Source organism: Carcharhinus amblyrhynchos, chromosome 17 (assembly GCF_965287045.1).
Source record: "Carcharhinus amblyrhynchos chromosome 17, sCarAmb.v2.hapA, whole genome shotgun sequence".
In the NCBI taxonomy this organism is placed as follows: domain Eukaryota; kingdom Metazoa; phylum Chordata; class Chondrichthyes; order Carcharhiniformes; family Carcharhinidae; genus Carcharhinus; species Carcharhinus amblyrhynchos.
In genome coordinates this window covers 56,075,535-56,090,095 of record NC_137340.1, presented here as the reverse complement: position 1 = coordinate 56,090,095, position 14,561 = coordinate 56,075,535, and the positions used below count along the sequence as shown (strand labels likewise).

Sequence of the window (14,561 nt, the reverse complement as noted above, 5' to 3'; positions counted from 1 at the left end):
ACAGCACGGGGTTAGATACAGAGTAAAGCTCCCTCTACACTGTCCCCCCATCAAACACTCCCAGGACAGGTACAGCACGGGGTTAGATACAGAGTAAAGCTCCCTCTACACTGTCCCCCCATCAAAGGAAAGGGGTTGAGGTCTTGAAAGCAGACATTAGAGAAGTAGGAAGGAAATCGAAGAACAGGATCTCTAACGCAGTAATCTCAGTCCCACATGTGAGTGTAGAAACGGGTAAATAAAGCAGGAAGAATAAATAAATTATCAAATGATGAGAGATTGCAGATTTCTCACAAAAGGCTATTATACAGATACAACAATTAGGAAAGTTGATAAAAGTTTACTGTTTATTGTGAGGGGATTTGAATACAAAAGTAGGGAGGTTATGCCTCAGTTGCACATTGGTGAGACCACCAGTGTGAGAATATGATGTTTCACCCCAAGTGTGATTCAATTGATAAACTAAGAAGACTTTACCCAAAAAAAACTTTATTAAATAGCACAGTTTAAGTGTAACAAATGAATTAGGTTATCTTGTCATATTTAAATATTGTTCAACTGGCAAATATTACAGTTCTTAACTGCTAATCTATCCCTAAGAGTTCTAATTCAAGCAATATTCCTTTTACAGATTTTAAAACCCCTCTTTAAAATCAGGTAGTAAACCCCAGACTTGAATGTTTGTACTTGTTAACAATATTGCATCCTTTTGAGCACCTCCTGGAGAGGCAGAGAGAGACACCTGCCTTGCAGGTGCAGCAGGTGGTCAGGAAGGCGAATGGGATGCTGGCCTTCATAGCGAGGGGGATTGAATATAAAAGTAGGGAGGTCTTGCTGCGGCTGTATAGGGCATTGGTGAGGCCGCAGCTGGAGTACTGTGTGCAGTTTTGGGCGCCGTACTTACGCAAGGATATTTTGGCCTTGGAGGGAGTGCAGAGGAGGTTTACTAGGCTGATGCCGGAGTTGAGGGGGTTGAGCTATGAGGAGAGGCTGAATAAATTAGGCTTGTACTCGTTAGAGTTTAGAAGAATGAGGGGAGATCTCATTGAGACGTATAAGATGATGAATGGGATGGATAGGATAGAGGTGGAGAGACTCTTCCCGCTCAGAAAGGACAGTAGGACTAGGGGGCACAGCCTCAAGATAAAGGGGGGGCGGTTTAGAACGGAGTTAAGGAGGAACTTCTTCACTCAAAGGGTGGTGAATCTCTGGAATTCTCTGCCTGTTGAAGTGGTGGAGGCTACCTCGCTAAATATTTTTAAGACGCGGGTTGATGGGTTTTTGATAAGAGAGGGGATTAAGGGTTATGGGGAGAGGGCGGGAATGTGGAACTGAGCCACGACAGATCAGCCATGATCTTATTGAATGGCGGGGCAGGCTCGAAGGGCTAGATGGCCTACTCCTGCTCCTTTTTCTTATGTTCTTATATTCTTATAACACTCCCAGGACGTACAGCACGGGGTTAGATACAGAGTAAAGCTCCCTCTACACTGTCCCCCATCAAACACTCCCAGGACAGGTACAGCACGGGGTTAGATACAGAGTAAACCTCCCTCTACACTGTCCCCATCAAACACTCCCAGGACAGGTACAGCACGGGGTTAGATACAGAGTAAAGCTCCCTCTACACTGTCCCCTCATCAAACACTCCCAGGGCAAGTACAGCACGGGGTTAGATACAGAGTAAAGCTCCCTCTACACTGTCCCCATCAAACACTCCCAGGACAGGTACAGCACGGGGTTAGATACAGAGCAAAGCTCCCTCTACACTGTCCCCCCATCAAACACTCCCAGGACAGGTACAGCATGGGGTTAGATACAGAGAAAGGCTCCGTCTGCTTTTTACTGGTAATGTTCTGTAATGTACCTGTGACATCCCCATGTATGTGGTTAGTAATTTCCTGCCAGTTACCAGTGATGTATTTTTATTTCCAGTTTACGTTGCACAGATATGTATTTTCATATTCCTTATACCCTCTCGGCAGACAGTTTTATCTAGCTGGTCTTTTCCAAATTCAAACCCGTCAGGGTGAAACCTAAACACCAGACAGTGCAACTCCCAGAACTATTAGATTGCGGTGTTTAAAATGAACACGACACCATGTGAGATCCTGGGGGATACACTTGAACACTAAGTGTGATTACACAGAATATCCAGCACCCAAACAATCTGTGACACTTATGCTCCACACATGCCTCCAATCAGGATATGTGTATATTCCGATAAGCTTTCAGTGTTTCTCCAGATTCTCTTGCAATGTCTCGATGCTATTCACCTCAGCTACTGCCAGTGCTAACAGCTACCGCATTCTAACACTGATATAGAGTCAAGTCCAATATCTGTAAAAGGCAAATTACCAGATTGTAAGATGGAATTCGGGGATGGAGGAAAAGCTGGCAAAGAGGGAGCCGGTATAGCTGAACTCCAGCAAGGTGTACTCCAATTCAGCACCATCTGAAAAACACAAGGTACATCAGGAAAGACTCCTAATTTGATCACACTGCTTTTAAGTTTATTTTATTATTGTCACAAGCAGGCTTACATTAACTCTGCAATGAAGTTACTGTGTAAATCCCTGAGTCGCCAGACTCCAGCGCTGTTTGGGTACACTGAGAGAGAATTTAGCAGCACGTCTTTTGTACTGTGGGAGGAAACCGGAGCACCCGGAGGGAACCCACGCAGACACGGGGAGAATGTGCAAACTCCACACAGACAGTCACCCAAGCTGGGAATCGAACCCAGGACCCTGGAATTGTGAGGCAGCAGTGCTAACCACTGTGCCACTGATTGAACCCAGGACCCTGGAATTGTGAGGCAGCAGTGCTAACCACTGTGCCACTGACTGTATTGAAAATTGCTAGAAATTAAAAATATAACAACACTGTGTACAAAACAACAGCATCAAACACTCCCAGGACAGGTACAGCACGGGGTTAGATACAGAGTAAAGCTCCCTCTACACTGCCCCCATCAAACACTCCCAGGACAGGTACAGCACGGGGTTAGATACAGAGTAAAGCTCCCTCTACACTGTCCCCATCAAACACTCCCAGGACAGGTACAGCACGGGGTTAGATACAGAGTAAAGCTCCCGCTACACTGTCCCCCATCAAACACTCCCAGGACAGGTACAGCACAGGGTTAGATACAGAGTAAAGCTCCCTCTACACTGTCCCCCCATCAAACACTCCCAGGACAGGTACAGCACAAGGTTAGATACAGAGTAAAGCTCCCTCTACACTGTCCCCCCATCAAACACTCCCAGGACAGGTACAGCACGGGGTTAGATACAGAGTAAAGCTCCCTCTACACTGTCCCCCCATCAAACACTTCCAGGACAGGTACAGCACGGGGTTAGATACAGAGTAAAGCTCCCTCTACACTGTCTCCCCATCAAACACTCCCAGGACAGGTACAGCACGGGGTTAGATACAGAGTAAAGCTCCCTCTACACTGTCCCCCATCAAACACTCCCAGGACAGGTACAGCACGGGGTTAGATACAGAGTAAAGCTCCCTCTACACTGTCCCCCATCAAACACTCCCAGGACAGGGACAGCACAGGGTTAGATACAGAGTAAAGCTCCCTCTACACTGTCCCCATCAAACACAGTGAAAAGTCTGACAACACCAGGTTTTAGTCCAACCTATTTATTTGATAATATACTCACAAGCTTTCGGGGTTAGCCCCTTCGTCAGGTGAATGGAGAGTTCTGGCCTCAGACAGAGCATATAAAGCACAGTTTAGAGATTACTGATTAGAATGCGAATCCTTACACCTAACCTGCTGTTCAAGACCTGAAGTGGCTGATAATGTGAGTGGAAGGAGCACTGATCACAGTTTAAAGAGATGTGCATTGTCTCCAGACAGTACAGTAAGTGAGGTTTTGCAAACCCAGGCAAGTCAGGGGGGTTACAGATAGTGCGACATGAACCCAAGATCCCTGTTGAGACCGTCCTCATGTGTGCGGAACTTGGCTATCAGTCTCTGTTCAGCGACTCTGCGCTGTCGTGTGTCGTGAAGGCCGCCTTGGAGAATGCTTACCCGAAGGTCAGAGGCTGAATGCCCGTGACCACTGAAGTGTTCGCCAACAGGAAGGGAACAGTCTTGCCTGGTGACTGTCGAGCGATGTTCATTCATCCGTTGTCGTAGCGTCTGCATGGTCTCCCCAATGTACCATGCTTCGGGACATCCTTTCTTGCAACGTATCAGGTAGACAATGTTGGCCGAGTTGCAAGAGTATTTACCATGTACCTGGTGGATGGTATTCTCACGTGTGATGATGGTATCCATGTCGATGATCCGGCATGTCTTGCAGAGGTTGCTGTGGCAGGGTTGTGTGGTATTGTGGTCACTGTTCTCCTGAAGGCTGGGTAGTTTGCTGCGAACAATGGTCTGTTTGAGGTTGTGTGGTTGTCTGAAGGCAAGAAGTGGGGGTGTGGGGATAGCCCTGGCGAGATGTTCGTCTTCATCAATGATATGTTGAAGACTCCGGAGAAGATGTCGTAGCTTCTCCGCTCCGGGGAAGTACTGGACGATGAAGGGTACTCTGTCCACTGTGTCCCGTGTTTGCCTTCTGAGGAGATCGGTGCGGTTTTTCACTGTGGCGCATCGGAACTGCCGATCTATGAGTCGAGCACCATATCCTGTTGTTATGAGGGCATCTTTCAGGGTCTGGAGGTGTCTGTCACGATCTGAAACTCAGCACACACGGAGCAGTTGACCCAGGGACACTCCTCGTCACAAATGGATGTCTCAGCGCTCTGCACCAACATCCCCCACTACGATGGCATTGCTGCGACTGCCTCAGTACTCAATGCAGACAACTGCCAGTTTCCAGATGCAATTTTACAACTCATCCGCTTTATCCTGGACCACAATGTCTTCACCTTCAACAACCAGTTTTTCATCCAGACACATGGAACAGCCATGGGGACCAAATTTGCACCTCAATATGCCAACATCTTCATGCACAGGTTCGAACAAGACTTCTTCACTGCACAGAATCTTCAACCGATGCTGTACACTAGATACATCAATGACATTTTCTTCCTCTGGCCTCATGGTGAACAATCACTGAAACAACTATATGATGATATCAACAAATTCCACCCCACCATCAGACTCACCATGGACTATTCCCCAGAATCAGTTGCATTCTTGGACACACGCATCTCCATTAAGGACGGTCACCTCAGCACCTCACTGTACCGCAAGCCCACAGACAATCTCACAATGCTCCACTTCTCCAGTTTCCACCCTAAACATGTTAAAGAAGCCATTCCCTATGGACAAGCCCTCCGTATACACAGGATTTGCTCAGATGAGGAGGATCGTGACAGACACCTCCAGACCCTGAAAGATGCCCTCAACATCCTGGTAAACCTCCTCTGCACCATCTCCAAAGCCTCCACATCTTTCCTATAATATGGGGACCAGAACTGCACACAATACTCCAAGTGCGGCCGCACCAGAGTTTTGTACAGTTGCAACATGACGCTGCGGCTCCTAAATTCAATCCCCCTACCAATAAATGCCAAGACACCGTATGCCTTCCTAACAACCCTATCTACTTGATTCCCAACTTTCAGGGATCTATGTACACATACACCTAGATCCCTCTGTTCATCAACACTATTCAGAGTCCTACCGTTAGCCCTATACTCTACACATCTGTTATTCCTGCCAAAGTGAATTACCTCACACTTTTCCGCATTAAACTCCATCCGCCACCTCTCGGCCCAGCTCTGCAACTTGTCCAAGTCTCCCTGTAAACTAAGACACCCTTCCTCACTATCTACCACACCTCCAACTTTGGTGTCATCAGCAAATTTACTAATCCACCCAACTATACCCTCATCCAGATCATTTATAAAAATTACAAACAGCAGTGGCCCCAAAACAGATCCCTGAGGCACACCACTCGTAACTGAACTCCATGACGAATACTTACCATCAACCACCACCCTCTGTCTCCTATCCGCCAGCCAATTCCTGATCCAGTTTCCTAAATCACCCTCAATCCCATACATCTGCATTTTCTGCAGAAGCCTTCCATGGTGAACCTTATCAAACGCCTCACTAAAATCCATATATACCATGTCAACTGCCTTACCCTCATCCACCTCTTTGGTCACTTTCTCAAAAAACTCAATAAGGTTAGTAAGGCACGACCTACCCTCCACAAAACCATGCTATCTCCAATCAATTCATTACTCTCCAAATAACTATAAATCCCATCCCTAATAATTTTTTCTAAAACCTTGCCCACAACAGAAGTAAGACTCACCGGTCTATAATTCCCGGGGAAGTCTCTGTTCCCCTTCTTAAACAATGGGACAACATTTGCTAACCTCCAATCTTCTGGCACTATACCAGTGACCAATGACGACCTGAAGATCAGAGCCAGAGGCTCTGCAATCTCCTCTCTTGCCTCCCAGAGAATCCTAGGGTAAATCCCGTCCGGCCCAGGGGACTTATCTATTTTCAAACCCTCAAGAATATCTAGCACATCCTCCTTATCAACTGCAATACTGTCCCATTTACAGCCTTGTAACCCAGTGTTCTCCACAGCTACATTTATGTCCCCCTGCGTGAACACCGAAGAGAAATACTGGTTCAATGCCTCTCCAATCTCTTCCGGTTCCACACATAAATTCCCACTGCTATCTCTAACTGGCCCTAATCTTGCTCTAACCAACCTTCTGTTCTTAACATATCTATAGAACGCCTTAGGATTTCCTTAATCCTATCAGCCAAAGTCTTCTCATGTCCTCTTTTAGCCCTTCTTAACTCTCTCTTTAACTCCCTCCTAGCCAATCTAAAGCTCTCTAGTGCACTACCTGAGCCCTCAAGTCTCATCCGGACATAAGCCTCCTTTTTCTTTTTAACCAGCGAATCAACTTTCCTAGTGCACCACGGTTCCCTAGCTCGACCAATACCTCCTTGCCTGACAGGGACATATCAAGGACTCGCAGTAGCTGCTCCTTGAAAAAACTCCACATTTCGGACGTTCCGAGACCCTGTGGTCTCCTAGTCCAACCTATGCTTCCTAATTCTCTCCTAATAGCCTCATAATTACCCTTCCCCCAGCTAAAACTACTGACCCGAGGTTCCTGCCTATCCCTTTCCATCACTAAGGTGAACGTAACCGAATTGTGGTCACTATCACCAAAATGCACCCCAACTTCCAAGTCTAACACCTGGTCTGGCTCATTTCCCAGCACCAAATCCAATATAGCCTCACCTCTAGTTGGCCTATCTACATACTGAGTCAAAAAACCTTCCTGCACGCTTTGTACAAAAACTGACCCCTCTAATGAGCTAGAGACAGGATTGAACCATCAATATGATAGAGATTGGAATGATCGGCGGGAAGACTGGAGGAAACTTTCCGAGCCATGAAATCTGTGTATTGAATCGCCCTCTCACTTTGCGTTGTGTCGCTATAAGTGTGGTGTTTAGTATTTATACATTAACATAATAGCACTTCAGTGTATCTGTCGCTTCTGAACACACTGATAAATAAATAGTAACACCCATTCTCTTACAACATACCCAGGTGCCTGCTGGCACGGTGGCACAGTGGTCAGCATTGCTGTCTCACAGCACCAGGGACCTGGGTTCAATTCCCGGCTCGGGTCACTGCCTGTGTGGAGTCTGCACATTCTCCCTGTCTCTACATGGGTTTCCTCCGGGTGCTCCGGTTTCCTCCCACAGTCGGAAGATGTGTGGGTTAGGTTGATTGGCCATGCTAAATTGCCCCTCAGTGTCAGGAGGATTAGCAGGGTAAATACATGGGGTTTTAGGCCTGGATGGGATCGTGGTTGGCACAGACTCAAAAAACAAAGAAAATTCCAGCACAGGAACAGGCCCTTCGGCCCTCCAAGCCTGCACTGACCGTGCTGTCCAACTTAAATAAAACCCCCTACCCTTCCAGGGACCATATCTCTCTATTCCCATCCTATTCATGTACTTGTCAAGACTCCCCTTAAAAGTCACTACCGTATCCGCCTCCACTTCTTCCCCTGGCAACGAGTTCCAGGCACCCACTACTCCCTGTGTAAAAAACCTGCCTCGTACATCTCCTTTAAACCTTGCCCCTCGCACCTGAAACCTGTGCTCCCTAGCAATTGAATCTTCCACCCTGGGAAGAAGCTTCTGACTATCCACTCTGTCCATGCCCCTCATAATCTTGCAGACTTCTATCAGGTCTCCCCTCAACCTCCGTCGCTCCAGTGAGAACAAACCAAGTTTCTCCAACCTCTCCTCATAGCTCATGCCCTCCATCCCAGGGCAACATCCTGGTAAATCTTTTCAGTACCCTCTCCAAAGCCTCCACATCCTTGCAGTAGTGTGGCGACCAGAATTGAACACTATATTCCAAGTCTGGCCTAATTAAGGTTCTACAAAGCTGCAACATGACTTGTTAATGTTTGAACTCAGTACCCGGCTGATGAAGGCAAGCATGCTGTAGGCCTTCTTGACTATCTTCTCCAACTGCATTGCCACTTTCAGTGATGTGTGTACCTGTACACCCAGATCCCTCTGCCTATCAATATCAACATAAAAAGTTAGAAGCAGGAGTAGGCCATTCAGCCCTTCAAACCTGCCCTGCCATTCATTTTGATCATGGCTGATGATCAAATTCAATATCCTGATCCCTCCTTCCCCCTAAATCCTTTACCCCTTTAGCCTAAAGAGCTAGAAAGAAACATGTACCCCAAGAATACGTACCCACGAGGACAGCCTTCTTGGTCAGCTCGGGAAATGTGTACATATAGATGGATGGGTTTAGCCGCTGTTCTGCAAAGGCCACAATCTGATTGCTGGTATTGGTTGTGAAAGCTCCGATACTCCCAGTCTCACATCGCAGCACCTTGTCCGCCTCAATGTCTATGTCCACGAAGATCAGGAAGTTCCCACATGGGTAGCAGAAGGTGTTATTGTTAATGAAAAGCACTTTCTGTGTTGTGTAACCTTTCACCCAGCTGAGGACAACAAACAGCAAAAAATTAAAGCAGCTACTCAATCTGACTCCAACCAACAACCTGATATCGCATCCTTATATAGCATCATATAGCAGGCAGATGGAGTATAATGTCATAATGTTAGCAAGTGTGAGGTTATCCACTTTGGCAGAAATAATAGTCGGAGGGATTATTATTTAAAAGGCGAAAAGTTGCAGCATGCTACGGTGCAGAGGGACCTGAGGGTCCTTGTGCACGAGTCGCAAAAACCCAGCCTGCAGGTGCAGCAGGTGGTCAGGAAGGCGAATGGGATGTTGGCCTTTATAGCGAGGGGGATAGAATATAAAAGCAGGGAGGTCTTGCTGCAACTGTACAGGGCACTGGTGAGGCCGCAGCTGGAGTACTGTGTGCAGTTTTGGTCCCCTTATTTGCGAAAGGATATATTGGCCTTGGAGGGAGTGCAGAGAAGGTTCACCAGGCTGATACCGGAGATGAGGGGGTTAGCTTATGAGGAAAATTGAGTCGATTGGGCCTGTACTCGGAGTTTAGAAGGCTGAGGGGTGATCTTATAGAGACATATCAGATAGTGAAGGGGCTAGATAGAGTCGAGGCAGAGAGATTCTTTCCGCTTAGAATGGAAACAAGAACTAGAGGACACAGCCTCAAAATGAGGGGGGTGCAGTTTTGAACAGAGTTGAGGAGGAACTTCTTCACTCAAAGGGTGGTGAATCTCTGGAATTCTCTGCCCGTTGAAGTGGTGGAGGCTACCTCGCTGAATATATTTAAGTCACGGGTAGATAGGTTTCTGATAGACAGGGGAATTAAGGGTTATGGGGAGAAAGCGGGAAAGTGGAACTGATCCACTTCAGATCGGTTACGAGTGGTGTGCCTCAGGGATCTGTTTTGGGGCCACTGCTGTTTGTAATTTTTATAAATGATCTGGATGAGGGTATAGTTGGGTGGATCAGTAAATTTGCTGATGACACCAAAGCCGGAGGGGTGGTAGATAGTGAAGAGGGGTATCATAGTTTACAGAGAGACTTGGACAAGTTGCAGAGCTGGGCCGAGAGGTGGCGGATGGAGTTTAATGCAGAAAAGTGTGAGGTAATTCACTTTGGCAGGAATAACAGATGTGTAGAGTATAGGGCTAACTGTAGGACTCTGAATAGTGTGGATGAACAGAGGGATCTAGGTGTATGTGTACATAGATCCCTGAAAGTTGGGAATCAAGTAGATAAGGTAGTTAGGAAGGCATACGGTGTCTTGGCGTTTATTGGTAGGGGGATTGAATTTAAGAGCCGCAACATCATGTTGCAACTGTACAAAACTCTGGTGCGTCCGCACTCGGAGTATTGTGTGCAGTTCTGGTCCCCACATTATAGGAAGGATGTGGAGGCATTGGAGAGGGTGCACAGGAGGTTTACCAGGATGTTGCCTGGTATGGAGGGAAGGTCCTATGAGGACAGACTGAGGGATTTGGGGTTGTTTTCGTTAGAAAGAAGGCGACTAAGAGGGGATCTTATTGAAACATATAAGATGATTAGAGGTTTAGATAGGGTGGACAGTGATAGCCTTTATCCTCGGATGGAGAAAGCTAGCACGAGGGGGCATAGCTTTAAATTAAGGGGTGGTAGTTATAGGACGGATGTCAGAGATAGGTTCTTTACCCAGAGGGTGGTGAGGGATTGGAATGCCCTGCCTGCTGCAGTTGTAAATGCGCCTAGTTTGGGGGCGTTTAAGAGATCCATGGATAGGTTTATGGATGGAAAGGGATTGGTTTAGGTTAGAGGGTCATTGCTTTTTTAACTGGTTGGCGCAACATCGTGGGCCGAAGGGCCTGTTCTGCGCTGTAACGTTCTATGTTCTATGTAGATCAGCCATGATCTTATTGAATGGCGGGGCAGGCTCAAAGGGCTAGATGGCCTACTCCTGCTCCTAGTTCTTATGTTCTCCCAGGCAGCGCATTCCAGACCCTCACTACCCTCTAGGTAAAAGATTTTTTCTCACATCCCCCTAAACCTCTTGCCCCTCACCTTGAATCTATGTACCTAGTGACTGACCCTTCATCTAAGGGTCAACTGAGGGTGGCTCATTATCCACTCTGTCCATGTCTTTCATAATCTTGCATTTTCCCACAGCCCTGTAATCGTACCCTTTTCCAGGTCTTCATCAATTCCATGTTGAGTTAATACTGAATGTGTGCCTCTCACCCTTTCAGGTAATGTCTTCCAAATCACCACTTACTGTGTTAAACAAAATCCTAGTTGTCTCCCTCCCACCTGTTTGTGGGGCTACAGGAAGTGACAGAGATAAGGAGAGGGCAGGCCATGGGGGATTTTGAGGACAAGGATTACAACAAGGTTTGACCTTGGTGAGAGTATTGTGAGCAGTTTTGGTCTCCTTTCCTGAGGAAGGATGTTCTTGCTCTTGAGGGAGTGCAGAGAAGGTTTACCAGGCTGATTCCGGGGATGGTGGGACTGATGTATGAGGAGAGATTGACCAGGTTAGGATTGTTTTCACTGGAGTTTAGACGAATGAAGGGGGATCTCATAGAGATTTATAAAATTCTAACAGGACTAGGCAGGGTAGATGCAGGGAGGATGTTCCCGATGGTGGGAGTCCAGAACCAGGGCTCACAGTCTGAGGATTCAGGGTAGACCATTTATAGAGTCATAGAGGTTTACAACATGGAAACGGGCCCTTCGGCCCAACTTGTCCATGCCACCCTTTTTTTTAAGCCCCTAAGCGAATCCCAATTGCCCGCATTTGGCCCATATCCCTCTATACCCATCGTACCCATGTAACTATCTAAATGCTTTTTAAAATACAAAATTGTACCCGTCTTTACTACTGCCTCTGGCAGCTTGTTCCAGACACTCACCACCCTCTGGGTGAAAAAATTGCCCCTCTGGACACTTTTATATCTCTCCCCTCTCACCTTAAACCTATGCCCTCTAGTTTAGGCTCCCCTACCTTTGGGAAAGGATTTTGACAATCTAGCTGATCTGTGCCCCTCATTATTTTATAGACCTCTATAAGATCATCCCTCAGCCTCCTACGCTCCAGAGAAAAAAATCCCAATCTGTCCAGCCTCTCCTTATAACTCAACCCATCGAGTCCCGATAGCATCCTAGTAAATCTTTTCTACACTCTTTCGAGTATAATAGCATCCTTTCTATAACAGGATGACCAGAATCACACACAGTATTCCAAGTGTGGCCTTACCAATGTCTTGTACAACTTCAACAAGACGTCCCAACTCCTGTATTCAATGTTCTGACCGATGAAACCAAGCATGCTGAATGCCTTCTTCACCACTCTGTCCACCTGTGACTCCACTTTCAAGGAGCTATGAACCTGTACCCCTAGGTCTCTTTGCTCTGTAACTCTCCCCAACACCCTACCATTAACTGAGTAAGTCCTGTCCTGTTCAGTCTACCAAAATGCATCACTTCGCATTTGTCTATTTAAACTCCATCTGCCATTCATCAGCCCACTGGCCCAATTGATCAAGATCCCGTTGCAATCAAAGATAACTTTCTTCACTGTCCATTATGCCACCAATCTTAGCATCATTTGCGAACTTACTAACCATGCCTCTTATATGCAAGATTTGGATGAGAATATAGATGACAAGTAACAGTGGGCCCAGCACTGATACCTGAGGCAGACCACTGGTCACAGACCTCCAGTTTGAAAAACAATTCTCTAAAACCACCCTCTGGCTTATGTTAAGAAGCCAATTTTGTATCCATTTAGATACCTTACCCTGGATCCTGTGGAATTTAATCTTATGCAACAACCTACCGTGTGGTACCTTGTCAAAGGCCTTGCTAAAGAACAACATCAACTGCACTGCCCTCATCTACCTTCTTGGTTACCCCTTCAAAAAACCCAATCAAATTTGTGAGACATGATTTTCCACTCACAAAGCCATGCTGACTGTCCCTAATCAGTTCTTGCATCTCTAATTGCCTGTAGGTCCTGTCTCTCAAAATACCTTCCAACAATTTACCCACCACAGATGTGAGGTTCACTGGCCTGTAGTTCCCAGGCTTTTCCCTGCAGCCCTTTTTAAACAAAGGCACAACATTTACCACTCTCCAATCTTCAGGCATCTCCCCATAACTATCGATGATTCAAATATCTCAGTGGGGGGACATTTTAGGATGGAGGTGAGGAGACATTTCTTCACCCAGAGAGTGATGAGTCTGTGGAATTCATTACCACAGGAAATAGTTGATGCCAAAACATTGAATGTATTCAAGAGGCAACTGGATATAGCACTTGGGGTGAATAGGATCAAAGGTTATGGGGAGAAAGCAGGATTAGGCGATTGAGTTGGATGATCAGCCATGATGGTAACGAATGGCAGAGCAGGGCCAAAGGGCTGAATGGCCTTGTCCTGCTCCAATCTTTTATGTATCTCTAACTGAACACTAAAACAGAGGTTTATTGGATTTGCTCTGTGGAATCGACCCACTGAAGTATTTCAGACAATTTTGTGTTGTATTCAGTAAGAGACATTGGGAGGACTGAACACTCAGCCAGCAGCCAATATGCCTTGGCCATTGCTGACTCACTGAGTTCATCTCTGCTAGCAGGTGGCCCTTCCCCAGGTCTGGATGTAGAAACTGCAAGGAAACCCTTGGGGCTGCTGCTGGGAGGCTCACCTGAGAGACAGAGACTTGACCTGGTCCATCTCCAGCCTCTCCCTGGCCGAGGCTCGTCTCAGGCAGGGGTGAAACACACAGCTGCCCTGCTTCCTATCACCCTCCCTCACTCGGTGTCTCACTCACTGCTCACTCTCTTCCCCTCCCTTACACTTCCTCACTCCACAAGTTTCTCTCCTCTCTCTCCCTCACTGTCTCTCTCTCACTGTCTCTGTCCCTCTCTCTCTCTCTCTGTTTGTCTGTCTCTCTCACTGTCTCTGTCCCCCTCTCTCTCTGTCTCTGTCCCTCTCTCTCTCTCTCTCTGTTTGTCTGTCTCTCTCACTGTCCCTCTCTCTCTGTCCCTCACTGTCCCTCTCTCTGTCCCTCTCTCTCTCACTGTCTCTGTCCCTCTCTCTCTCTCTCTCCTCTCTCTCTGTCTCTCTCTCTCTCTGTCTCTCTCACTGTCTCTCTCTCTCTCTCGAGTCCGGATTCAGTCTGTTGCCTAGTAACGGGGACGCGCTCAGTGATTGGTTGTTTCAGAGATCACGCGGTTCCATTTTGACTTCCGATTGGATTCGGATTGGAAACCGGTAACCAGGCAACGAATAAACACCCAAAATATAAACACCCGGAATATAAAGACCCGGGAAATATAAACACCCGGAATATAAAGACCCGGGAAATATAAACACCCGGAATATAAAGACCCGGGAAATATAAACACCCGGAATATAAACACCCGGGAAATATAAACACCCGGAATGTAAACACCCGGGAAATATAAACACCCGGAATATAAACACCCGGGAAATATAAACACCCGGAATATAAACACCCGGAATATAAACACCCGGGAAATATAAACACCCGGAATATAAACACCCGGAATATAAACACCCGGGAAATATAAACACCCGGAATATAAACACCCGGAATATA

The 14,561-nt window shown here is 46.8% G+C and overlaps 1 protein-coding gene across 1 annotated transcript in view; it reads right to left on the bottom strand.

Annotated features, from left to right (window-relative positions):
• cfap43 (cilia and flagella associated protein 43) overlaps positions 1-13,788 on the bottom strand; it is a 151,621-nt gene extending 137,833 nt beyond the window's left edge. Inside the window, exons 1-3 of the mRNA XM_080205998.1 lie at positions 13,644-13,788; positions 8,738-8,991; positions 2,359-2,455 (exon numbers count right to left, since the gene is read on the bottom strand). Of these exons, the coding sequence (XP_080062124.1) occupies positions 2,359-2,455; positions 8,738-8,991; positions 13,644-13,672 (380 nt within the window). The 5' untranslated portion in view covers positions 13,673-13,788. The remainder of the gene's footprint in view (positions 1-2,358; positions 2,456-8,737; positions 8,992-13,643) is intronic.
• Positions 13,789-14,561: the final 773 nt, after the last annotated feature.